The sequence below is a fragment of the Salmo salar genome, chromosome 21 (assembly GCF_965601325.2).
Source record: "Salmo salar chromosome 21, fSalSal1, whole genome shotgun sequence".
In the NCBI taxonomy this organism is placed as follows: domain Eukaryota; kingdom Metazoa; phylum Chordata; class Actinopteri; order Salmoniformes; family Salmonidae; genus Salmo; species Salmo salar.
In genome coordinates this window covers 31,782,364-31,809,567 of record NC_138311.1, presented here as the reverse complement: position 1 = coordinate 31,809,567, position 27,204 = coordinate 31,782,364, and the positions used below count along the sequence as shown (strand labels likewise).

General features: G+C 44.0%; 1 protein-coding gene across 2 annotated transcripts in view; it reads left to right on the top strand.

Annotated features, from left to right (window-relative positions):
• Window positions 1–16,556, top strand: part of LOC106582065 (zinc finger MYM-type protein 2) — a 33,922-nt gene extending 17,366 nt beyond the window's left edge. The window contains exons 6-23 of one of the 2 annotated variants that reach the window (XM_082967101.1): window positions 344–500; window positions 844–953; window positions 1,168–1,293; window positions 1,533–1,683; window positions 1,939–2,111; window positions 2,277–2,442; window positions 2,524–2,558; window positions 2,679–2,811; window positions 2,930–3,051; window positions 3,334–3,484; window positions 3,765–3,890; window positions 5,193–5,293; window positions 8,280–8,424; window positions 8,574–8,728; window positions 13,816–13,930; window positions 14,274–14,519; window positions 14,644–14,782; window positions 14,949–16,556. In XM_082967101.1, the coding sequence (XP_082823227.1) occupies window positions 344–500; window positions 844–953; window positions 1,168–1,293; window positions 1,533–1,683; window positions 1,939–2,111; window positions 2,277–2,442; window positions 2,524–2,558; window positions 2,679–2,811; window positions 2,930–3,051; window positions 3,334–3,484; window positions 3,765–3,890; window positions 5,193–5,293; window positions 8,280–8,424; window positions 8,574–8,728; window positions 13,816–13,930; window positions 14,274–14,519; window positions 14,644–14,782; window positions 14,949–15,153 (2,556 nt within the window). In that variant the 3' untranslated portion in view covers window positions 15,154–16,556. Of the gene's footprint in view, window positions 1–343; window positions 501–843; window positions 954–1,167; window positions 1,294–1,532; window positions 1,684–1,938; window positions 2,112–2,276; window positions 2,443–2,523; window positions 2,559–2,678; window positions 2,812–2,929; window positions 3,052–3,333; window positions 3,485–3,764; window positions 3,891–5,192; window positions 5,294–8,279; window positions 8,462–8,573; window positions 8,729–13,815; window positions 13,931–14,273; window positions 14,520–14,643; window positions 14,783–14,948 lie in introns of those variants that run through there. The other variant, XR_014382051.1, reaches the window with a different exon arrangement.
• Window positions 16,557–27,204: the final 10,648 nt, after the last annotated feature.

The window sequence follows — 27,204 nt, the reverse complement described above, 5'->3', positions numbered from 1 at the left end:
GCTACAAGCAGGTAACAACCACTCAGAACTGTATCAGTGGCTACAAGCGGGTAACAACCACTCAGAACTGTATCAGTGGCTACAAGCGGGTAACAACCACTCAGAACTGTATCAGGGGCTACAAGCGGGTAACAACCACTCAGATCTGTATCGGGGACTACAAGCGGGTAAAAATCCAGGCTGTCTCATCCACTCTCTCCCTGACACTGGGAGATTGTAGATTTTTTTCTGTTTGTTTCTATTGGTCCATATCAGCTGGAAATTGTAACAATAGTATCCACTTTAGGTGCTATTCATGATTGATGTTATGGCTACAAATATTTGTGTTCCCTTATTCCTCCAGGCCAACTCTAAGATGACGATGTGTACTGGCTGTAGGGCCATGGTCCGTTCTAGTGAAGTAACTCACTGCATCGGGGCCAGCGGCACAATGGAACCATACTGCTCCACAGCCTGCATGAACAAGACCAAGATCGCCAGCAGCGCTATCACTATCCTCCGTCAGTATTTGTCTATCCCTCACCATCAGAGCATCACTGTTCTCAATTTTCACTTCATTACTTGAATTTCAGTTCCTGGATTAAACCTCGTCTCACACATATTATAGCACTGCCACTCTCACTCTCCAGTGAGCCCACATCTTATGTCCTTTACACTAACTGTTGGTGTGGTTGCTGTGTGGTGGTTAGTTGTTTTATTTCTCTGTGTACATATGCATGGGTGTGAGTCCAGTGCAGCAAGTACAATAATAAAGGTGCTGGTGCTTACTTAAGTTGCATCATACCCTGTGAAGTAAGGTTATGTGGTAAGGGATGTTCTGTGTTTTTATTTCTGTGGACTCAGAGCCCACGTGTCACTTCTGTAAGAAGACATCGTTACCTCAGTACCAGGCATCACTGCCTGAGGGGAAGGTCGTAAACTTTTGCAGCTCAATGTGTGTCACCAAGTTCCAGGTACGTATGGACTCCTTTCTGTCTTTATTATTGTAAATGTCACCTTAACCAGGACAAAAGATTTAAATAAGAATTCTAAAAGCCTACTTATAGTTAGGTTTCATGTTAGAAAAAAACATGTCTAGTGCAGTGCCATGAAACAATATGAGTCCCTGACTGGGGCCCTTATCTGGTTGTCTGCAGCTCAATTAAATGTTTTTCTCTATTTCTTCAGAATGCAACCATTCATACAGTAACCAATGGACAGGCTCCCATGTCTACAACGAACCACAACATCCAGCTCAAATGTAATTACTGTCGAGGAGCATTCAGCCTAAAGCCTGAAATCCTGGAGTGGGAGGTAAATTCACTTTGTGGTCATGAACTTGGTTTATATAACACAATTATATTACGTTTTTAGTTGTAGTCTTTTTTTGTTCTCAAAATTGAGCACCAAAGTTAATTGTACACCTTTCTGTTGGAAGTCTGTGAGTGTACATGCTCCACTTCTCCCTCTGTGTGCAGGATAAATAAAGTGGTCAAAACTCTATTAAATATGCAAGAGCATTCAACATTGTGTCGGTATCTATTCCCCCCCAGGATAAAGTGTACCAGTTCTGCAGTAAAATATGTTGTGAGGACTACAAGAAGCTGCACTGCATCGTCACGTTCTGCGAGTACTGCCAGGAGGAGAAGACGCTCCACGAGACGGTCAAGTTCTCTGGAGTCAAGAGGCCCTTCTGCAGCGAAGGTTCGCCAAGGCTCTCACTCCTTCATCTGTGTACTTGTTAGCTAGTCGGTTTTGATTGTGAAGGAACCCTGATTAAACACTCTCGGGGTGGATAATACTTGTCCTCATCCCATATTTATTCATGGCCTTACCATTTTCTGCCACTAGATGGGGCACTTCACCCAGACCAAACATGAGTTGAGCCACAGTTTGTCTGTCAGGTGAGCATTGACGACATGTAACCACCTAATAGTTGTTGTCCCTGTTTCCCCTCAGGTTGTAAGCTGCTGTTCAAGCAGGACTTTGCCAACCGGCTGGGTCTGAAGTGTGTCACCTGTAACTACTGCACTCAGCTGTGTAAGAGAGGAGTGACCAGGCAGCTGGCCGGTGTTTCCAGGGACTTCTGCAGTGAAACCTGCGCCAAGAAGTTCCATGAGTGGTACTACAAGGTCAGAGCACCTACCTAAATCAGTTTAGCTGTGAAAAATCCTGAGTTAGTCAATGATTACTTATTTTTGTTATTCTCAAAATTGTGTCTCCATAGGGTGATTTTGATTTGATCAGTCTCTTATATGAAGGGTGTTTTTGTGTGTGTTTTCCTGTATGTCCTCCAGGCGGCGCGTTGTGACTGCTGTAAGGTGCAGGGGAACCTGACTGAGTCGGTACAGTGGAGAGCAGAGATGAAGCACTTCTGTGACCAGCAGTGTCTCCTCCGTTTCTACTGCCAGCAGAACGAACCCAACCTGGCAACGCAAAAGGGCCCAGAGAACACCCGACTTGGTACTAATTTGTGTGTGTTTATTCTTTTAATACAAGTGATTCATTGTAGTTGACTTATGGAACCCTGTTTTCTATTGACAGGATTTGGAATACAAACCGAGGCAACCAACATTGCGGTGAGAAAAAAACACTCCATGTTAAAACCCTATAATCGTTACAGTATGGCTGACCGTAAGGTAAAGAATATCATTCTCCTTCTTTAACAAGTATCGTCTCTTAACCTTTCTATCTGCTAGATGTTGAGTCAGCCGTACACCGGTGGAGGGATCCTAAAGGATGTGAAGAATAAAGCTGTACTCTGCAAGCCTCTCACTATGACCAAGGCCACCTACTGCAAACCACACATGCAGAGCAAGCTCCTACAGACGGGTACACAGCTCAGTATTACTCTCTGAGAAGTTGTGGTTCAAACTGTTCAGCACATTATCTTCCACACAGTAGTGTCATTGTCCTTGGGTTGACCTTTGACCAGTGTGTCTGTCTCCAGATGAGGATGACGGGGTGAAGAGGGAGTACATTCCCGTGCCCATCCCTGTACCTGTGTTCGTACCCGTCCCCATGAACCTCTACGCCCAGATTACACCCATGCCCATCACACTACCCGTCCCGGTAAGAAACGCCCTGGGCTCCATGGAACCAATAGAATAGTCCCAAAGGTGCAAATCCAGTAATTTCAAGCGGAGGTGTGTCCGATGATTAGAACTCTATTGCTGTTCACATTCTGAAACTCTGATTGGTATTTTGTAAATATGAGGACAACTATGAATAACATTCTTGTTATGAAAATAATAAGGTGGAGCGGATATTGATTCTCAATCGACTCTTACTAGTATTTAACGCATGGACAGTCCCTAACCAACCAGTTGTCCCTGTTCCTCTCTCGTATCTCAGGTTCCAGTGCCGGTATTCCTGCCAACCACGATGCAGGGTGCAGATCAGATTCTCCACACCATCACCGAGCTTAAGGCCAAAGTCCCCACTGACCCCCACGAGGCTGACCTCCTCTCCATGGCTGAGATGATCGCAGAGGACCAGAAGCCAGGTAGAGAGCGAGAGAGACACACACAGAGAGAAAGAAATCTGGATACCACATCCACAGTTTGCATGTTCCAACAGTGCAAACTCAAAGCGTTACTCAAGTACTGTGTGTCCAATGATTAGGACTCTATTGCTGTTCACATCCTGAAACTCTGTGATTGGTGTATTGTTATATGAGGACATGAAACAAGCCAGGAAGCTTTATCCATGACTACCAGTATGCATCTTTGTCCACCTGAATGGGAAGCACAGTTGTGAGGTTTATTTTTGTGTAACTGTTTCAGATGTGAAGAGGGAGCGAGGAGAGGCCAGGTCCAGCAGCAGCAGCTCCAGTAGCAGCAGCTCTGAATCGGATGGGGAGGATGAGAAGTATGAACCAGACCTGGACCTGGAGAACGACTTTCCTCAAGGTACGACGACTGAACAACATCTGACCACCCTGACACTGAGACACTTTCTAGTGCTGTCCTTCTCTATTGTGGAAAATAATATTATTTGACTGCTCTCTGTACAGTGGGGAGGTGTTACACAATATCACAGGTCACATGGGTGTGTGTTTTTTATATTATGGAACAGTACAGTAATTCAGATAAATATCTCTCGGGTTATTTCTGGACTGCCTGCTCGTTTGACTCGTCACTCCTATCGGACAAAGGGATTTTTTTTTATTAAGTGGAAGTGGATTCAGAAGGAACAGTAAAGGACCTAGATAATAATTATAATGGTACCGTAATTTCCGGACTATTGAGCGCACCTGACTATAAGCCGCACCCACTGAATTCAATTTTTTTATTTATTTTGAACATAAATAAGCCGCACATGTCTATAAGCCGCAGGTGCCTATCGGTACATTGAAACAAATGAACTTTACACAGGCTTTAACGAAACACGGCTTGTAACAAAAATAAATATGCTTTAACGAAACACGGCTTGCAACAAAAATAAATTGGCTTTAACGAAACACGGCTTGTAACAAAAAAATTTAAAATTAGCAGTAAACAGTAGCCTACCAAGAAAGTCATTGCTCCAGACCAAGCTCCCGTGCAGCAGCTCTATTTCCTTTTCCTACAGCCAGATCAATCGCCTTCAACTTGAAAGCTGCATCATATGCATTTCTCCGTGTCTTTGCCATGATGAGGGTGACAAAATGACTACCGTAATCAGAATGATGGGAAGTTTGAGCACGCTCGATTTAATCTAAACAGTAAACAAAAACGTTGCTTGACCTTAACCCGTTCGGCAATTTCATTGGTCTAATGAAAGCTTCATGCCGCCAAAAACTGAGCACGTCACAGAATGTTTATTTTTATTTTTTTTTTACATTTGGAAGTGGGAAAAATCCATATATTAGCCGCGTCATTGTTTAAGCCGCGAGGTTCAAAGGGTGGGAAAAAAGTAGCGGCTTATAGTCCGGAAATTACGGTAGCTTAAAGAACCTAGCCAACTGATCCCGTGACCAGCAGCACTGGACTATGTGTTCAGTAGAGAGAAGCTAGTTAGAAAACAGCTGTTTGATTTAATTCACCCCCACAGGTAAGGGCCAGTAGCTAATTCACTCATTCACATCTCTCCCTCCATCTGTCTGGCTCAGTTTGGCACAGTTCAGTTCAGCCCGGTTCACTTTAGCTCTGCCTACCTCTGTCCAACTCAGTCTGGTGGGCTTTGACTTGGCTCATCCCTTACCTGTGTCTGTTTGTCCTGTGGTGCCCCAGACCCTGTCCCTGCGCTGGAGGGCCTGGACGTGGACATGGGGTTCACCCTGCCCCCTCTCCTGGCTGAGGAGAAGGAAGTGGCGCCCAGAGCCAGGAGACAGGTACACTACCCACCCTGACTAGTGTTGTCGTGATGGCAACATTTTACAAACAGTAATATACTAGACCAAGTATCACGATACCATGGTGGGGCAAATATCTGTGGCCTACCATCCTGTTTGCCCCATCCCCCGGACACTTGTTCCTGTTTTCTAAACGTTCTCTAAAAACTTGTAACTGAAATTCACAGTTCTACTCAATACAACACATATTCAATATAACTGCACACTGTTCGCTGTATAATAGAATGCTGCATAGAAAGGCCTTTGCAAATAAGAGCAAATCAGCCAATCTGTGATTTGGCTGGAGGAATGGGAGGAAGGAGTGTACATAGATAATGATCTGCATGTCATTGTGTCAGTTAGGGGAAAACACTGCATGAAACCTTTAATCTTCAATTTACAGAGACACACTCCCTCACACACTGTCTCCCTCATTCTCATAAACACACACACCACTCTCTCTCCCACAAACACACATACACACACTGCTCCAACTTTTTTAAAACGTTAGGCACCAAACAGAATTTTAAGGAGCACCAGTAAAGGCCTATTTGAAAATAACCTTTTGAAGCACATCTCATGAGTAGCAGACTTTTTTCCTTTCTTCCTGTGCCAATCAGATGTGCCTAAACCAACTGTCCAGTTACCAGGTTGTTAGCTAGCTAGGTAACATGACTGAACGTTGTTTGTTATCAAACCAATAAATAGCCACCCGGGATTAGTTTAAAATGGCCCGTGACTTGGTTTGTGAAATTATATAAAACGTTTGCAAATCCCAATAAAAAGGTATCTCTGATAATATTGTTTTAACTGTTTAGGCTACAGACTAGACCTCTGGTAATATGGGTCATATTGTTTTAACTGTTTAGGCTACAGACTAGACCTGTGGTAATATGGGTCATATTGTTTTAACTGTTTAGGCTACAGACTAGACCTGTGGTAATATGGGTCATATTGTTTTAACTGTTTAGGCTACAGACTAGACCTGTGGTAATATGGGTCATATTGTTTTAACTGTTTAGGCTACAGACTAGACCTGTGATAATATGGGTCATATTGTTTTAACTGTTTAGGCTACAGACTAGACCTGTGGTAATATGGGTCATATTGTTTTAACTGTTTAGGCTACAGACTAGACCTGTGGTAATATGGGTCATATTGTTTTAACTGTTTAGGCTACAGACTAGACCTCTGGTAATATGGGTCATATTGTTTTAACTGTTTAGGCTACAGACTAGACCTGTGGTAATATGGGTCATATTGTTTTAACTGTTTAGGCTACAGACTAGACCTGTGGTAATATGGGTCATATTGTTTTAACTGTTTAGGCTACAGACTAGACCTCTGGTAATATGGGTCATATTGTTTTAACTGTTTAGGCTACAGACTAGACCTCTGGTAATATGGGTCATATTGTTTTAACTGTTTAGGCTACAGACTAGACCTGTGGTAATATGGGTCATATTGTTTTAACTGTTTAGGCTACAGACTAGACCTGTGGTAATATGGGTCATATTGTTTTAACTGTTTAGGCTACAGACTAGACCTGTGGTAATATGGGTCATATTGTTTTAACTGTTTAGGCTACAGACTAGACCTGTGGTAATATGGGTCATATTGTTTTAACTGTTTAGGCTACAGACTAGACCTGTGGTAATATGGGTCATATTGTTTTAACTGTTTAGGCTACAGACTAGACCTGTGGTAATATGGGTCATATTGTTTTAACTGTTTAGGCTACAGACTAGACCTGTGGTAATATGGGTCATATTGTTTTAACTGTTTAGGCTAGAGAAAAGCAGTTTTCTTTGCTGTAAAGCTGAAAGCATGCCTGTCGCGAAGCGGTGCTCCATTTTCACTCTGACAATGAGGATGCATGACAGTGAACTTGCAAAGTCTACTCTGACTGGTCTGTGCTCTTGGTTACAACAGGCAATGAAATTATACAATGTATCAACATTGCTCGCTTTGCGCGCTGCTCCAATGTAACCAATGTACAAATCTAACAGAAGACTCGTCTGGATCTGCATCCCCATTTCTACTCGCCATCACTGTTAAATTATATATTTTTTAATCTGACGGAGGAATAGATGTGCATGAATCCCACCCCTTACCCTAAACCAGATTCATATCCAAATCCCAACTATATGTCCCCATACATTGATATCACACTCTTTCCCTCACCCCTCTTTATTCATGTTTAGTCTGGTTTTTTTGTTGTTTTTTTGTTCATTTCTATAATTGTAAAGCGACTTTGGGCCCTTGAAAAGTGCTATGTAAGTCCCATGTATTATTATGAAGAGCGGATGGAAAGAAGCAGGTGAGTGAGGGCTTGTGTGGGATACGGTTGGCTGATTTACAGCTGCCACACCTCATGTGCTTCGTTAAATAATGGTGACATATAAATGAAAGTGAAGTGGATATTATTGGACCGGTGAAATAAAAATGTAGTAAACTTATAAACAACTGACTTTATCAACATTTTATAAAAGGCGCCAGCTGGTTCTTTATATCGGTAGGGCTGGATAATGTGATAGTATCATGTGAAACGGTACTACTATATTCTAAAATGTTGGTATCATGACGTTTTGGTACCGTGATATTACCATGGTACCGGTATCTCGTGCAACTCTAACCCTGACCCCTTTCATCTAGCTCCAATTGGAAGCAGAAGTGTGTCTGATGATTAGAACTCCATTGCTGTTCACATCCTGAAACTGATTGGTATTTTTCATATGAGGACATTAAATAATAAGCCATGATGAAGATTAACATCTAAACATCTTGAAAAAATATATACTAAAAACAATCCGGCATCATAAACATAATAGAAAAATTAAATTATTTAAATATTGAAAGTGTGTGGGCTAATGTTTTTTATAAAGTTATTCCTACAAAGAAAAGAGTCGTTAAGGTCTCCCACACGACGAAGGCTTCTACCGAGACATTACCAGTCTCATTCGTAGGAGCTGTGTGTTTGTTTTAGGGACACAAGAGGCGTGCTGTGGAGGGAGACCCTTCCTCTCCCCCTACACCAGATGGCCCTGTGGAGGGGCGCTCGCTACCCCTGAGATCTCGCTACGCGATCAACGCCTGGAAAAGTTGGGTGCTGTCCTCAACTGAACAATCAGGTGACCATAAAGGGAAAGACTATCTCAAGCAGGCTGAGTAAGCTCCGCCCACAGCAAGTATTATCGTACAATAATTGGAACCATTGGCTTTCTGTATGAAAGGTGCTATATAATTAAGTTGCTAAGAGATTATAATTCTTTGTCCTCAGAACCTCCACCGGCCCGGTCGAAGAGTAACCCGCTCTCTCTGAAAGCATCAGAACTCAGCCTGGCCCTGTCACGATTTGTCCATGAGGTACGGCGGCCCAACGGGGAATGCTACGCCCCCGACAGCGTCCTCTACCTCTGCCTGGGCATCCAGCAGGTCAGTCACCTCTGTTTAGTTTCCCCCTTCTCATTTGACTTCTGTGGCCTGGTTCCATTTCAATTTGTAGCCCTTTGCTCCTACCCATTCAGACAGCGTTCACAGATCTGACAAGCCATGGATAGGTGGAAGCAATATGTTGGAGGTTCTGTCTTATGGCTGTTCCAGTACTATATACATCAGCTGAATAGGTGCTAATGACCAGAATGGCTCCAGGCCCACATTTGGAAAGTATTCAGACCCCTTGACTTTTTCCACACTTATTCTAAAATGGATTACATCGTTTTTTCCCCCTCATCACTCTACACACAATACCCCATAATGACAAAACAAAAACAGTTTTTTAGACATTTTTGCAACAAAAAAAAAATGTAAAAAACGGGAATCATATTTACATAAGTATTCAGACCCTTTACTCAGTACTTTGTTGAAGAACCTTTGGCAGCGATTACAGCCTCAAGTCTTCTTGGGTATGACGCTACAAGCTTGGCACAACTGTATTTGGGGAGTTTCTCCCATTCTTCTCTGCAGATCCTCTCAAGCTCTGTCAGGTTAGATGGGGGGCGTCGCAGCACAGCTATTTTTAGGTCACTCCATTGATGTTAGATCAGGTTCAAGTCTGGCCTCTGGCTGGGCCACTCAAGGACATTGAGACTTGTCCCGAAGTCACTCCTGCGTGGTCTTGGCTGTGTGCTTAGGGTCGTTGTCCTGTTGGAAGGTCTTCGCCCCAGTCTGAGGTCCTGAGCACTCTGGGGCAGGTTTTCATCAAGGATCTCTCTGTACTTTGCTCTGTTCATCTTTCCCTCGATCCTGACTAGTCTCCCTGTCCCTGCCGCTGAAAAACGTCCCCACAGCATGATGCTGCCACCACCATGCTTCACCGTAGGGATGGTGCCAGGTTTTCTCCAGACGTGACGCTTGGCATTCAGACCAAAAAGTTTAATCTTGATTTCATCAGACCAGAGAATCTTGCAACTCCGGCGAGTATAATGTCAGTTTATATAGTTTACTCTGTTTGCTACTTGAGTCATCTCTCCCCCTCCTGCTGCTGCATGCCGCTAACCACACCAAGCCCTACCCCGTCACTCAAGGAGAGAGCAGTTGCTCGACCACAGTCACAAGCACTTTCTTGTCGTTCACTCTGCATGGTCAGATGGAAGCAACAATGTTGGTGACATGCTGCTTTCCACAAGCGTTCTACACATTGTTAGTAGTTTTGCAAACAGTAAGATGCACAAAATATCTGCTACTTTGTCTTTTCTTAGCAAGTTGTTGCTAAAATAATTTGTCCTGTGTGGCTCAGTTGGTAGAGCAGGACCCTTGCAACACCAGGGTTGTGGGTTCGATTCCCACGGACGACCAGTATATTTTCATACTGTATGCCCTCACTACTGTAAGTTGCTCTGGATAAGAGCGTTTGCTAAATGTACTAAAATGTGTTAACCGCTAATGTTAATCGGCAGTTAGCTGGCTGGCTAGCTTGCTAAATGTACTAAGCGTCAGAGCAAACGCAGCTAGCGAACTGGTACCAGTGCCGGTGTAGGCCTGGATGAGCATGTTTGTGAAATGTTATCTTCTCAGACAGGAATAGGCACAGCGTGAATATGTTGGCTGGCTACATGAAGGCTGCAGTCCAAACACAGTATTTTTACCCCCTCAGCCCTTGTGCTAGCCACTTTCCCTCGAAACCGGAATGCAGTTTGATTGCCATCTTAAGTGGAGGTCCAATTCACTGACGTTGCCCCCTCGGCCCTCCATTTAGCTCAAGGGAGTGAGTGAACGTTGGTCACTTGCGGTGTTGTTATGACCCACAATTCAATGCAAAATGTAGTCACATGTCAAACTCTGGTTGCCGCAAACTGTAACATTTTATCAAAAAGGCTGCATTTTTGCAATGTCAGAAAAAAGTAGCTTGCTTAAACTGTGTAAGTTTACATACACTTAGGTTGGAGTCATTTTCAACCACGCCACACATTTCTTGTTGACAAACTGTAGTTTTGGCAAGTCGGTTAGGTCATCTACTTTGCATGACACAAGTAATTTTTCCAACAATTGTTTACAGCCAGATTATTTCACTTATAATTCATTATACCACAATTCCAGTGGGTCAGAAGTTTACATGCACTGTGTTGACTGTGCCTTTTAACAGCATGGGAAATTCCCGAAAATGATGTCATGGCTTTAGAAGCTTCTGATGGGCTAATTGACATAATTTGAGTCAATTGGAGGTGTACCTGTGGATGTATTTCAAAGCCTACCTTCAAACTCAGTGCCTCTTTGCTTGATATCATAGAAAAATCTAAAGAAATAAGCCAAGTCCTCAGAAAAAAAATTGTAGACCTCAACAAGTCAGGTTCATCCTTGGGAGCAATTTCCAAATGCCTGGAGGTACCACGTTCATCTGTACAAACAATAGTACGCAAGTATAAACACCATGGGACCACCGCAGTCATCATACCGCTCAGGAAGGAGACACGTGCTGTCTCCTAGAGATGAACGTACTTTGGTGCGAAAAGTGCAAATCAATCCCAGAACAACAGCAATGGACCTTGTGAAGATGCTGGAGGAAACGGGTACAAAAGTATCTATATCCACAGTAAAACAAGTCCTATATTGACATAACCTGAAAGGCCGCTCAGCAAGGAAGAAGCCACTGCTGCAAAACCGCCATAAAAATGCCAGACTACAGTTTGCAACTGCACATGGGGACAAAGATCGTACCTTTTGGAGAAATGTCCTCTGGTCTAATGAAACAAAAATAGAACTGTTTGGCCATAATGACCATCGTTATGTTTGGAGGAAAAAGGGGGAGGCTTACAAGCCGAAGAACACCGTCCCAACCGTGAAGCACGGGGGTGGCAGCATCATGTTGTGGGAGTGCTTTACTGCAGGAGGGACTGGTGCACTTCACAAAATGGATGGCATCATGAGGAGAGAGAAATTATGTGGATATATTGAAGCAACATCTCAAGATAATCAGTCAGGAAGTTAAAGCTTGGTCGCAAAGGGGTCTTCCAAATGGACAATGACCCCAAACATACTTCCAAAGTTGTTGCAAAATGGCTTAAGGACAACAAAGTCAAGGTATTGGAGTGGCCATCACAAAGCCCTGACCTCAATCCCATAGAAGATTTGTGGGCAGAACTGAAAAAGCGTGTGCGAGCAAGGAGGCCTACAAACCTGACTCGGTTACACCAGCTCTGTCAGGAGGAATTGTCCACAATTCACCCAAATTATTGTGGGAAGCTTGTGGAAGGCTACCCGAAACGTTTGACCCAAGTTAAACAATTTAAAGGCAATGCTACCAAATACTATTTGAGTGCATGTAAACCTCTGACCCACTGGGAATGTGATGAAAGAAATAAAAGCTGAAATAAATCATTCTCTCTACTATTATTCTGACATTTCACATTTATTAAAATAAAGTGGTGATCCAAACTGACCTAAAGAAATTGAATTTTTACTAGGATTAACTGTCAGGAATTGTGAAAAACTGAGTTTAAATCTATTTGGCTAAGGTGTATGTAAACTTCCGACTTCAACTGTGTGTGTGTGTGTGTGTGTAATCTCAGCAAAAAAAGAAACGTCCCTTTTTCCAGGACCCTGTCTTTCAAAGATAATTCGTAAAAATCCAAATAACTTCACAGATCTTCATTGTAAAGTGTTTAAACACTTTTTGCCATGCTTGTTCAATAAACATAAATTGAACATGCACCTGTGGAATGGTCGTTAAGACACTAACAGCTTAGATGGTAGGCAATTAAGGTCCCAGTTATGAAAACTTAGGACACTAAAGAGGCCTTTCTACTGACTCTGAAAAACACGAAAAGAAAGATGCCCAGGGTCCCTGCTCATTTGCGTGTACGTGCCTTGGTCAGGGCAATAAATTGCAATGTCCGTACTGTGAGACGCCTAAGACAGCGCTACAGGGAGACCGGATGGACAGCTGATCGTCCTCGCAGTGGCAGACCACGTGTAACAACACCTGCACAGGATCGGTACATCTGAACATCACACCTGCGGGACAGGTACAGGATGGCAACAATAACTGCCCGAGTTACACCAGGAACGCACAATCTCTCCATCAGTGCTCAGACTGTCCGCAATAGGCTGAGAGTGGCTGGACTGAGGGCTTGTAGGCGTGTTTTAAGGTAGGTCCTCACCAGACATCACTGGCAACAACGTCGCCCATGGGCACAAACCCACCGTCGCTGGACCAGACAGGACTGGCAAAAAGTGCCCTTCGCTGACGAGTCGCAATTTTGTTTCACCAGGAGTGATGGTCGGATTCGCGTTTATTGTCGAAAGAATGAGGGTTACACCGAGTCCTGTACTCTGGAACGGGATCGATTTGGAGGTGGAGGGTCCGTCATGGTCTGGGGCGGTGTGTCACAGCATCATCGGACTGAGCTTGTTGTCATTGCAGGCAATCTCAACGCTGTGCGTTACAGGGATGACATCCTCCTCCCTCATGTGGTACACTTCCTGCAGGCTCATCCTGACATGACCCTCCAGCATGACAATGCCACCAGCCATACTGCTCGCTCTGTGCGTGATTTCCTGCAAAACAGGAATGTCAGTGTTCTGCCATGTCCAGCGAAGAGCCCGGATCTCAATCCCAATTGAGCATGTCTGTGACCTGTTGTATCGAAGGGCTAGGGCCATTTCCCCCCCCAGAAATGTCTGGGAACTTGCAGGTGCCTTGGTGGAAGAGTGGGGTAACATCACACAGCAAGAACTGGCAAATCTGGTGCAGTCCATGAGGAGGAGATGCACTGCAGTTCTTAATGCAGCTGGTGGCCACCAGATACTGACTGTTACTTTTGATTTTGACAGAGCCCATATTTCTCACTGCTCTCCTTTCATCTTTCCTCCTCTATTGCCCCTCCCATCATTTTTTTTTAAGTGTTGTCCAATGATTATAACTTTTGCTGTTCACATCCTGAAACAAGGTGTTGACTATTTAAAATATGAGGACACCATCTATATTCTTCAATCTCATAACCAGGCCTAGGTTTGGATTCCCACAAGATTTTCCTTTAGTCCAGTTATTCTCTACTGGTAACTTATTACTTGTTTGTCTGTAGCATCTGCAGGCCAAAGGCAGGAAAGATGACCTGTTCAGTGACCTGTGCTATGAGCCGTTTGGAGAGGAGCTCAACAAGGTCCTCAAAGACTGGCAGCCCAGCTTGATGCCTGATGGTAAACAAATAGCGCACACTTTACCACTTGTCTATCAACTGAATGATCTTCAGCACACACTGATTATGGTAATGGGTTTAGACCTGGAAGTGTATGTTTTGAACTACAACTCCTCAATAGAAGACCTTCCTGCAGTGTCCAATGATTAGAAACATTTTTGCTGTTCACATTCTGAAACAGTGATTGCACAATATTTACGATATGAGGACACTGTAGACATGATACATTTTAAAACCACATTCAATTGTAGCAGGGTTCATACCATGTTCCTGTGTTTGTGTTAGGTCCAGAGGTAGTGTATTGTGATCGGTGTTAACAGCTGTGTCTGTCTGTCTGCCCCCAGGCTCTCGGTGGGGCCGTGTGGAGGAGCAGTGCCTGTGGAGCTGTAAGCTGCTGGGGGAGCAGAGTCCTGCAACATTGCTGCGCTCCCTGGTATATCTCAACACCAAGTACTTTGGCCTGCGCACCGTGGAGCAGCACCTGCGCCTCTCCTTCAGAAATGTCTATGGCCCCGACCACACTGACCCAACCACACAGGAAACCACTGTCTGTATCTGCATCCCCTCCTTCTCCCCACAGGACCACCACTGTGAGTCTGACCACTAAAACACACACACACTCTTGTGGTCGAGTGCATCTTTTTATCAGCATTTCCTTTTTGTGCCAGGGTGCCTGTCATGTTGTTAATATCCTCTTTTTGTCTCTGTGAGCAGTACCAACAGGCTCCAGGAAGAGGAAACGTAAAGAGGACAGTGACGTGGCCTACGAGCCAGACGACAGCTCGGGAAGCTCCACACACTGTCCAGTCAAAAAGCACGAGGGCAGATTCTACCAACTCTACCGTTCCAAGTGGTGAGTTACTCTGCTCTTCTTTAACCTCGTTTTCCTCAAGTGGTTAATTGAAACTTCACTTAATACATTGCACTCATTTATTATTTTGTCAGGGACCACTGCACAACAAATATATTGGACCAAATGTAGCTACATAACTATAATTTGTGGTCATTCCTCTCTTCAGCCCGGGGTCGTTGAGTCAGCGTATGGATGTGTTCTATATGCAGCCAGAGTCATCGGGCAGCAGCAGTGACAGCTCCCTGTGGTTCTCCTCTACTCCTCTGGACCGCAGTGTCCTGGAGAGCATCCTCACCCCTCTCCTTCTGGTAAAAGACATCTACAGAGAGCGCCATCTAGAAGAAGAAGAGGAGGAGGTAGGCGGGGAATAGTCCACTCTTCCGCCATCACAGAGAAGAGTCCTCTTATGCTCCATGTTCCATCCGCAACAACATTACAACTAGGTTGCTGCGTTCTCTGTTAGTTATTCCACCATTTCACACCGATCTCAGGCCAGCTGTGAGCGTACAGTGGATGTCCGGTTGGAAGGGACTACACATGCCCAGAGCTGATCGGAGGACGGTGTTTCTCTGAAGGGCCAAGGAAGGGGACTCTGACTGCGAGTAGCTAGGGTGATATTGGAGTGTGTCGTGTGACAAGCAATTCCCCAAGAACTGTTGCTCTTCCTTCCTTCCATAGGGGAACTCCGTTCACGTGATGTAGCATTACTTACTAAGCCCAGATTGGGCTGCTATGCTGTGTAAATATTTCTGAAAGTTAAAAGTAGTAGATGGGAAGAGACAGAGACATCCACAAGAAATGCCCACCGAATCTCCGCTTTGACCCCCAGAAGCCTTTTAAAGATGAGACATTTATTTATTGCGGTTGATTGATTGCTTCTATTGTACGTTTTGTTATTTTTACGCCGGGTTGGGATGTGTGTTCGATTGTGCCCCGTGTGCCATTTTCCTCTCCTCCATTAAGAGCATGAATTAGTTGATAAATTAAATCTGCTGCAGCCTGGAGCTCTCCCGTGTCCCTGTCTTTCCCTTCTCTTTGTCCTGAGGGGGGCTGTAGGGGTACTGTCTGGGGCTTCAGAGTAGTTGAAGGTACAAGTATGAAGGAGATGGTATCCTGCCGAAAGACTATATTTTGTCAGTTTGAATTCCATTGTGTTTTGTCTCATTTAAGCTATTTGATGTTTATTATTTAGTTGAAAACGTAGCACTTGATAATGGGTGATGTATTACTCCCAGCTAATGAGTGATAATCTGTTAAAACGGCAACAACTGAAACTGTTTGTTGCAACTAGGGTGGTGAGATCTCTTTCAGGATTAGCACATTATAGACCTGCCTGGTTACGTTTCCTAAATTCACTCCATCTCCAGGCATCCAAGTTACAATAGAAAGCTCTGAATGTATCTTTTTATTTTTTTTAACAGTTTCCCTTTTAAGTTTTATTTTATTTTCTATCAATAAATTACACAAGCGAATACCTCGTTTTTACGTTGACTTCTGAATAGGATTTTGTTTGTGTTTTCTTTGAATGGCACCTGCCTTGCCTATTGACTTCCATGTAATGTCTGGAGACCACGCTTCGAAGCTGGAGGGTGTCTGGATCGAGCCTGTTAAGGAAAAGAGTCACGGTTGGTTCTGTGAATGACCGGCTGGCTCTGAAGCCTAATGTGAATGTGCCTATCTGTGTGTATTGAAAGTGTGTGTGTGTAACTTCACGAGAGGTTGATGCCGTGTGTGGGCTGACATGACAAAATAAATCATTTCATTTCTTAATGTTTATCCTCTTACATTGCTTACATTTCTCTTACATGGCTTACAAAGTTCTGAAGTTCTCTATGGGAGATGGTGTTTACATTTGTGCTGTTTTTTTTCTTGTTTTTTCTCACCTTTTATTTAACCAGGTAGGCCAGTTGAGAACACGTTCTCATTTACAACTGCAACCTGGCCAAGGTAAAGTAAAGCAGTGCGACACAAACAACAGTTACACATGGAATAAACAAGCGTACAGTCAATAACACAATATAAAAAGTCTATATACAGTGTTCAAATGACGTGAGGAGGTAAGGCAATAAATAAGCCATAGTAGCATGTAATTACAATTTAGAAAAATTAACACGAGTGATAGATGTGCAGATGATGATGTGCAAGTAGAAATACTGGTGTGCAAAAACCTAAATAAAAACAATATGGGGATGAGGTAGGTAGATTGGATGGGCTATGTAGAGCTGCAGTGATCGGTTAGCTGCTCGGATAGCTGATGTTTAATGTTAGTGAGGGAAATATAAGTCTCCAGCTTCAGCGATTTTTACAATTTGTTCCAGTCATTGGCAGCAGAGAACTGGAAGGAAAGGCGGGATGACCAGTGAGATAAACCTGCTGGAGCGTGTGCTACGGGTGGGTGGTGTTATCATGACCAGTGAACTGAGATAAGGCGGAGCTTTACTTAGCAAAGACTTATAGATGACCTGGAGCCAGTGGGTCTGGCTACGAATATGTAGCGAGGGCCAGCTGATTAGAGCATACAGGTCGCAGTGGTGGGTGGTATATGGGGCTTTGGTGACAAAACGGATGGCACTGTGATATACTGCATCCAGTTTGCTGAGTAGAGTGTTGGAGGCTATTTTGTAAATTACATCGCCGAAGTCGAGGATTGGTAAGTTGGCAGCGTGAGTGAAGGAGGCTTTGTTGCGGAATAGAAAGACGATTCTAGGTTTAATTTTGGATTGGAGATGTTTAATATGAGTCTGGAAGGAGAGTTTACAGTCTAGCCAGACACCTAGGTATTTGTAGTTGTCCACATATTCTAACTCCGAACCGTCCAGAGTAGTGATGCTAGGCAAGCGGGCGGGTGCGGGCCGCGAACGGTTGATAAGCATGCATTTAGTTTTACTAGCGTTTAAGAGCTGTTGGGAGGCATCGGAAGGAGTGTTGTATGGCATTGAAGCTCGTTTGGAGGGTTGTTAACAGTGTCCAAAGAAGGGCCAGATGTATACAGAATGGTGTCGTCTGCGTAGAGGTGGATCAGGGAATCACCCACAGCAAGAGCAACATCGTTGTTATATACAGAGAAAATAGTCGGCCCGAGAATTGAACCCTGTGGTACCCCCATAGAGACTGCCGGAGGTCCGGACAACAGGCCCTCCGATTTGACACACTAAACTCTATCTGAGAGGTAGTTGGTGAACCAGACGAGGCAGTCATTTGAGAAACCAAGGCTGTTGTCTGCCGATAAGAATACGGTGATTGACAGAGTCGAAAGCCTTGGCCAGGTCGATGAAGACAGCTGCACAGTACAATCTTTTATCGATGGCGGTTATGATATCGTTTAGTACCTTGAGCGTGGCTGAGGTGCACCTGTGATTAGCTCGGAAACCGGATTGCACAGCGGAGAAGGTACGGTGGGATTCGAAATGGTCGGTGATCTGTTTATTAACTTGGCTTTTGAAGACTTTAAAAAGGCAGGGCAGGATGGATACAGGTCTATAACAGTTTGGGTCTAGAGTGTCACCCCCTTTGAAGAGGGGGATGACTGCGGCAGCTTTCCAATCTTTAGGGATCTCGGACGATACAAAAGAGAGGTTGAACAGACTGGTAATAGGGGTTGCAACAATGGCGGCGGATAATTTTAGAAAGAGAGGGTCCAGATTGTCTCGCCCAGCTGATTTGTACGGGTCCAGGTTTTGCAGCTCTTTCAGAACATCTGCTATCTGGATTTAGGTGAAGGAGAAGCTGGGGATATATCTGTTCTTAGTTCTACATTTTTTTGAAAGAGGCATTCTTATTTAAGATGGTGAGGAAATTGCTTTTAAAGAACGACCAGGCATCCTCGACTGACGGGATGAGGATGTGTCCATGTGAGTGTGGCCTCACTGGTTCCGTCAGTGGCGTAACCCTAGGGCCCTCGCATGTAGTTGTGGTAACTTGTTTCCTGCGTTACAAAGTGACCGGCAGACAGCCCACTGATGAAGGCCCTTATCTATTAGGTGGCGGACAGAGGGGGCATAAAGGTGTGACGCATGTCAACAACTCGCCCAGGAAAAGAGGCTGGGGTATCTCATGACAGGAAGTGATGTAAGCCCACTGGGCACAGATGTCAATTCAATGTCTATTTCACGTTGGCTCAACGTAATGTCTTTGAAATAATGTGGAAACATTGTTGATTTATCCAGTGTGTGCCCAGTGGGGAGTAATGAAAAGTATCAAGTTTAGTTACGGAAAGTTTGGCATTCCATTCCTATTTTCTCTCAGTGAATTGATATGGTCAGTTCCACGGTAAAACAGAGCGATGTTGAGACTTTCCCTTTCAAATGTAAGCCAAACAAAATGCAATGATTGCAAAGTTAAACAAACCATACAACTCTATGCACAAGGATGACTTAACATTTTCCACAAATATTTTTTTACAATAACACATTTACTTGAACTGTGCAGATGTAAAGTTTGGTAACGGAATGACTGCACCAAAAGCACAAACCCTCTTTTTGTTACCAAACTTTGCACTGTTCTTTAAGTAAATGTTTTTGTAAAATTTGCAGTCATTGGTTTTGTTTGGCATACAAAGTAATGACAAGAAATCTTAGTCTCAGCATCACTCTTACTGTGGAATTGCCCATATGTTAATGTCTTGCCATACAATATCATAATGATGGTGACATTCTGATAATCATCCACTGTTAGATGTAAAGTGATTGGGGCCAACTCAGGAAGTGAATTGAAATTCAATTAATGAACTCAAAATGTGTATATTCTTTTCCATGGCATGTAATTCATAATCCCTGTTTAGTGTTCATATTATTGTGAAAACATTCTGAACAAGGGTATTGAATATGTGCCCAATAGGGGGCGCTATATGCTATGAGCATGCACGTGTTCCATTGACCAGTGCATAGATGGGCAGATGGTGCCTAAACTCTTAACATCACAGCACAAGGTCATGTTAAAATAATATCCATCATTCCCACATGAATGCTGCTATGCTGAGCTCCACGACAGGGGCGTGTGAAAGGGGCTGCAGTGTTTCCCCTGTGTGTGTGACTGACGTAAGGCCTTAATGGCCATCCCACCAGAATTTCAGAGGACATAGACCCCTGTAACCTTCCCCACTAGCAGTGCTAAATCTGTCTACAAATCTTAACCTAAATGGTCTAGCATAAACTTCAGGTGTTTAAACAGGCCATTTCATCATGAGCATTATGACAAAGGTATGACAACCCCTTTTTTTGAAGAGGCAGCTTTTTTCTTTTCCATCGGTTAGAGTTGGCCAGACTCCAATAACTTGTCCCATTGATCTAAAGCTAAAACGGCCCTGTGCGCACAGCCAGACCTGAGAGAGAGCGGGCCGGGTGTAAAAACATTTTTCAACCTCTTGTTTTTTTTTTGTTTGGGCTCAATCCCCGGTTCTTTCAGGGGGCATAAAGGAAGCGCTGCGCTCAGCAGGGTCATGTGGGTGAACTCTGCAGCCCAGGCGAGGGGCAGACTATAGGTGGTGATTAGGGCCTCTAATGTGTGATGAATCCTTTTCGAATCACATGATATGAACTAATGTCGCCATTTAATTATAAAACAACAGAGAGGGGGGGGGGGGGGTGAAGAGCTCACAGCTGCACTGGACCGTATAGGGGCATGGAATGGATGACAACTGCATTTCTAATGTTTTGTGCTCCAACAACATGCCTCATACCCCAGTGAAGAAAGATTTAAAAAGCCCAGGGAGACTGATGGAAAGATACAAGTATTTAAGTTAAACACCTGACAACTTTTTTTGCTTTTGCCTCATTGTCAATCCTCAACAATACTATATCTGACAGTAGCTGTTTTCTCGGCTTTATTTGCTCCCTGTGTAAGTTATGGATGGTTTAGTTTGTCCTTCCCATTGGCCAAAATAGTGGGTGGACAGGATATTGTGCACCTCCATAACACATCCCTGTAACCTTGGGAGCTGGTTTTAAAGGCTGACTCTCAATAGAGGGTTGTCGGGGTGGATTAAGTTACATTTAGGATGACCTATCCTTATTTGGGGGACTCAGGGAAGCAGTGGGCGTAGCCCTCCAATAAACACACACACACTGCTCTCTCACTCAAACAGGGAGTTTTCATACTCAGACTGAGCGATGGGCACTATGATACCCTAGCACTGCCTGTAGGAGTCTCTGTTGAGATCAGCCCATCTCCATGTCCTTCTCATCCCCATGTTCCCACATCTCTGTCACTGGGATCTTGGATGTGTTGTCATCTTTACCTCACTTTCTCATGACAAGCCCCTCTTTCTCATGGACAGTCAAAACACAGGGTCCCTATTCAGGGGCGGAAATCCCGGGGGGACACACAACCCCCCCATCCTGGGAAAAATATGATTTGTCCCCCCCCAATATATCACTGAAACATAACTATGTAATTTAAATAATATTAATAATACGCAATGAAAGCAATTGTGCTGATTATAGACACTTAATAGCGCGTTTTTAAGTTTCAAAAGATTGCAACCCCCCCACCCTTTGCCTCACAATGGTTTGATCCACTGCCAGTTCCTTAGTTTGCTAGGTAACAGAGAGGTCGTATCTACTGTCTGAAAGGCACTCAATGCACGTAACTGACGTGAGGTTAATCCAGTCAATCGCGCACACACACTAGCTGAATATGCAGAGCTAGCACGCAAATATGAACTATTAAGCTAGCTAGTACCTATTCCATTTATGTGGCGTCGTCAAAGATGGAATCAGCATGCAGATGATGTAAGTTAGTGCTTCAAAGTCCCTGTGATAAGGTTAGCGATAAACTGAAATCCAAACTGAACAGAACTATACTCTCTTCTACCATTGTCTTAAATATACTGCTCAAAAAAATAAAGGGAACACTTAAACAACACAATGTAACTCCAAGTCAATCACACTTCTGTGAAATCAAACTGTCCACTTCGGAAGCAACACTGATTGACAATAAATTTCACATGCTGTTGTGCAAATGGAATAGACAACAGGTGGAAATTATAGGCAATAAGCAAGACACCCCCAATAAAGGAGTGGTTCTGCAGGTGGAGACCACAGACCACTTCTCAGTTCCTATGCTTCCTGGCTGATGTTTTGGTCACTTTTGAATGCTGGCGGTGCTTTCACTCTAGTGGTCGCATGAGACGGAGTCTACAACCCACACAAGTGGCTCAGGTAGTGCAGCTCATCCAGGATGGCACATCAATGCAAGCTGTGGCAAGAAGGTTTGCTGTGTCTGTCAGCGTAGTGTCCAGAGCATGGAGGCGCTACCAGGAGACAGGCCAGTACATCAGGAGACGTGGAGGAGGCAGTAGGAGGGCAACAACCCAGCAGCAGGATCGCTACCTCTGCCTTTGTGCAAGGAGGAGCAGGAGGAGCACTGCCAGAGCCCTGCAAAATGACCTTCAGCAGGCCACAAATGTGCATGTGTCTGCTCAAACGGTCAGAAACAGACTCCATGAGGGTGGTATGAGGGCCCGACGTCCACAGGTGGGGGTTGTGCTTACAGCCCAACACCGTGCAGGACGTTTGGCATTTGCCAGAGAACACCAAGATTGGCAAATTCGCCACTGGCGCCCTGTGCTCTTCACAGATGAAAGCAGGTTCACACTGAACACGTGACAGACGTGACAGAGTCTGGAGACGCCGTGGAGAACGTTCTGCTGCCTGCAACATCCTCCAGCATGACCGGTTTGGCAGTGGGTCAGTCATGGTGTGGGGTGGCATTTCTTTGGGGGGCCGCACAGCCTCCGTGCTCGCCAGATGTAGCCTGACTGCCATTAGGTACCGAGATGAGATCCTCAGACCCCTTGTGAGACCATATGCTGGTGCGGTTGGCCCTGGGTTCCTCCTAATGCAAGACAATGCTAGACCTCATGTGGCTGAAGTGTGTCAGCAGTTCCTGCAAGAGAAAGGCATTGATGCTATGGACTGGCCCGCCCGTTCCCCAGACCTGAATCCAATTGAGCACATCTGGGACATCATGTCTTGCTCCATCCACCAACGCCACGTTGCACCACAGACTGTCCAGGAGTTGGCGGATGCAGTGTATTTTTAATGGTCTCGTTGCAAAAGCTAAATTGTCGCAAGTAAACTTTTATTTATTTATTTTATTTCACCTTTATTTAACCCGGGTAGCAAAGATTATAGCAAACACCACTGAAACTGAATTGGTGCTCGCTAGCTTTGCAAATTCAGCTATTGTTGGAAACCAGCCAATATGAAACAAACTATTAAAATTACAAAAGGTTGCAGCATATGTTGTGTAAATGGTGAACTCATACAGCTGTCAACTCTTGTCATTTTAATCCGTTTCACATTTTCTAGCTACCTTTTAGATCGAAGCCCAAATAGAATGATTGAAGATGATAGAAGCCCATCTCCTACTGTAAATAACCTACACACTGTGTGTAGCCAGCCAGCCAGCCAGGTAGAAAAATGGCAGAAAAATAAAAGACGGACATCAGAGTATTTTTCAATACACCAAAACGCATAGTAAGAACCCTAGTAGCCTAATATCTCAAAGACTAGTTGATAAAATGTTCATAAGAAAGAAATTACATTATAATGGAAATGTTTCACAATGATGTCATTAGGCAGAGCAGGCAACAGATGGCACACAGACAGCAGAGTTGGGGACAGATATGCAGGGACAGACTGGCAGAGACAGGGAGTCTCAGGTAAGTTTGTTGAGTCTTTGCTTGGCAACATTATGAAAGGTTCTCAATTTTTTTTACTTGTAAAATAGGAACATAATTGGAAAATGCCATGGATACCCCCACTCTCAACTTAAACTGGTGACTGAACTAAGATTTGTTAAAGGCAATGGTATTGCTGTTGTGATTAGTTGTGTAGTTTTGGGTACCGGTAGTTAGGAGTACGGCAAACACCTTATTTCTTTGGTTCCTCAATATACATTTACCATATTACAATGTGGGCTATGTGTTACAGCACTACTTTTGGTGTCCCCCTCAGGAATTGCTCTTGAGAAAATTTCATGTAATTGTCCCCTCCAAAGTTGATATCAGATTTTCGCCCCTGTCCCTATTGGATGCACTGTTTGGCCACACTGTAGAAAAGTTACAGGACATGAAGTACTCAATACCAGGATTAGGGTCTATGCCATTTTCAAATCAGTCTATTTAAGCAATAAGGCCCAAGGAGGTGTGGTATATGGCCAATATACCATGACTAAGGGCTGTTCTTATGCGCAATGCGGAGTTCCAGAGGTGCCTTATTGTTATTATAAACTGGTTACCAACGTAATTAGAGCGTTAAAAATAGATGTTTTGTCATACCCGTGGTATATGGTCTGATATACCACTTCTGTCAGCCAATCAGCATTCAGGTCTCGAACCACCCAGTTTATAATCATGATTATACAATGGGTGGATATAATCTTGAATGCTGATTGGTTAAAAGCGCATTCCAGATGGTGTCTTTTCCACAAATTACCACCGGCTAAATCTATGTAGTTAAAATGCCTTTTTACTCTGCTCCATCTGACTGCGCAATCCACTGTCTCATCAGCCCAGGCAGGGAAGTTATAAACTTGATCTCCACTATAAAAAGCATCTAGACATTATCTCACATTTCTTTTAGACTAACATTTAGTTTTCAACAGCGGAGATTCGTATAAACCATACTGTCTGCCTCTCCGACATTTGCAACATTGTTTCAATATTCGATCTAAAACTGTCCCTTAGTTATGAACGTGTAGGGTTCGGGAGTCGAGACTAGACACATGCAGCGTTTCTCAGCCAGTCGAAATCATGAATCAGCTGGCATCATTTTTATGGATATAACAAAGAAATGTCAATTGAAAAAAGGTCAAACGAAATGAAGTGCAGCTAGTTTGCAGTCTTTCCAGCTTCAGTTTGAAGTTATTGTGTTAGCTGTGTTGTTGGCTAGCTCCTCTGAACAACTGTGTCTTATTAACGAGAGAGCACATTTTCTATGCCAGGCGAAAAATCGTGCCTCGTTAGCTCATTGTTACGGATGTATCCAAATAAATGTCACTAGAAAACAACTTAGAACAACAACAGTAGCTGCATTTGTTTATCTGCACCGTTTGACGTGACTGTAAGTTAGCCGTAGTTGGCTAGCTAGCAAGCAAGGGGTTAGAACGTTGCCAGCCAGTATGGCAATGGAACATTTAGAACGAACGACTGGGTCACATCCATAGATACAGAACAAAAAGACTGAAGGACTGGGTCACATCCATAGATACAGAACAAAAAGACTGAAGGACTGGGTCGCGTCCATTGATACAGAACAAAAAGACTGAAGGACTGGGTCGCGTCCATTGATACAGAACAAAAAGACTGAAGGACTGGGTCACATCCATAGATACAGAACAAAAGACTGAAGGACTGGGTTGTGTCCATTGATACAGAACAAAAAGACTGAAGGACTGGGTCGCGTCCATTGATACAGAACAAAAAGACTGAAGGACTGGGTCACATCCATAGATACAGAACAAAAGACTGAAGGACTGGGTTGTGTCCATTGATACAGAACAAAAAGACTGAAGGACTGGGTCACATCCATAGATACAGAACAAAAAGACTGAAGAACTGGGTCACATCCATTGATACAGAACAAAAAGAGTGGATGACTGGGTCGCGTCTCTGGCAACTGAACCAATAGAACGAATGACCAGCCGGGTTTGGTTGCAACCCTAGATTTGTTTCGGGACTATATCTTGTGGAAGGATGAAATAGTATGAATAATTTAATCAAAATAACGATTTTAATGAAAACATGTCAATCGTTATTTGAATATGTTGGTAACCTGTTGTATAAAAATGATAATGCCCTCAAAGCCGGTGTTTAGAGGATATACTGGCACGGTTTGCCTGCCCTCGACGAACAACACCCGGATTCTCGGGCATTATCACTTAAGTAGAAAATGGCACATTATTTTCTATGTGGATACGATTCATGAATCAAATGTAATTTAACTTGCTGAATTGACAGAATAAAACATGGAATGTATTTGGCCACACTGGTTCAATGTTCCAGTGTCTTCACTATAGGTTTAATTAACATCATTGTTTAACCCCTCATTCTCTCACACACGCACACATACCCACGCACACCCTGTCACTGAATTTTGAGGCCTTGTATTAGAAGATTATGTCTGTGGGAAGGCTATTCTAGGCCCCATAAAAACATCCAGGGCACCACTGAAATTAACAACTGGGTACTGACTTGATTGATTGATTGACTGACTGACTGGCTGACTGAAGTATTCGGACTCTGGGGCTAGTGTGAATTTGTTAGGCGATTAAAGGCTATAAATAACTGCTGTCTGTTTTGGGCCTGGCTGGCAGGGCTGGTGTCTCTGTGCCCTGGCAGCATATCGAGTAGCTTTCACATGGCAGCTCCCTGCCAACCCACCAGCAATCTTCCAACACTCCTCAGCCACAGGACCCTGTACCCCCACACCTATCTGTTATCTCTCTATCTTGTCCCTCTGCCTGTCTGGCTGGCCCTGTCTGATCTATGCACCCAATACTAATCACTCTCCTCCTTGTTCTATTGTACCTACTCACATTTCTTTGTCCATAGTTATTCTCCCTACATTTCTCATCTTCTACCCACTGTTCTTCCCAACTCTCAAACATGTCCACAAGTTCAGAACAGGTGTCCATTTCATTTGTAGATGTGTAGGTTTTGTTTCCCTGGTTCCCATGAGTTCCAGGAACAGCCTGAAGAGCCATTACTTCCTCATTCTCATGCTCAGGTGCTCCTGATCCAGGCTGTACTTTAAGACTCCAGGCTCTGCACTAGACTCCCCTAAGCCTGGTCATTTGTTGTTTTAGGCAGGTTATGAATCACTCATTGACTCGTGAGTGCCCAATGTAGATATCATCGACACCTTGATGTCTTAATTCATATTCATAAGCCAGCTGGCTAACTCCAATGCCCTCAATTTTCTTGGGTTGCAGTTTACTATAATACTGTTGATTGTCTCTATTTTTATCCTAGTTATTATATGCCACCTCTGTGCCAGAGGTTTAATGTTGGGGAGTTGGTCCATCGGTGCTGGTAAAAGTTGCTGGCTCTGTGTGATGGTGTTTAATGGATTTGTGATAGATGTTTGTCTCCAACGTGTGATACTGACACGCTGGTCTCAATTTAATTATATGTGTGGATGTGTGTTCACAGGGTAGTCAGCACTGTGGGGAGTGGTGTCACTCTTTCCTCTTTTCCAGCGCAATATCCCATTCTCACATCCAACCTTGGAATGTGAAGAGAGGGAGCGATACATTTAAAGGTCAATGAGTGTGAGCTCTTCTTGTACAAGATGCAGCCCAGCTTCCCCAAGATATGATCTACCCATGAAGGTACAGAATGTGTGTGTTGAAAATGTATACTCAAGTACAGTAGGTCCACATACTGGCTCAATTTTATTGATTGCCACATATACCGGAAA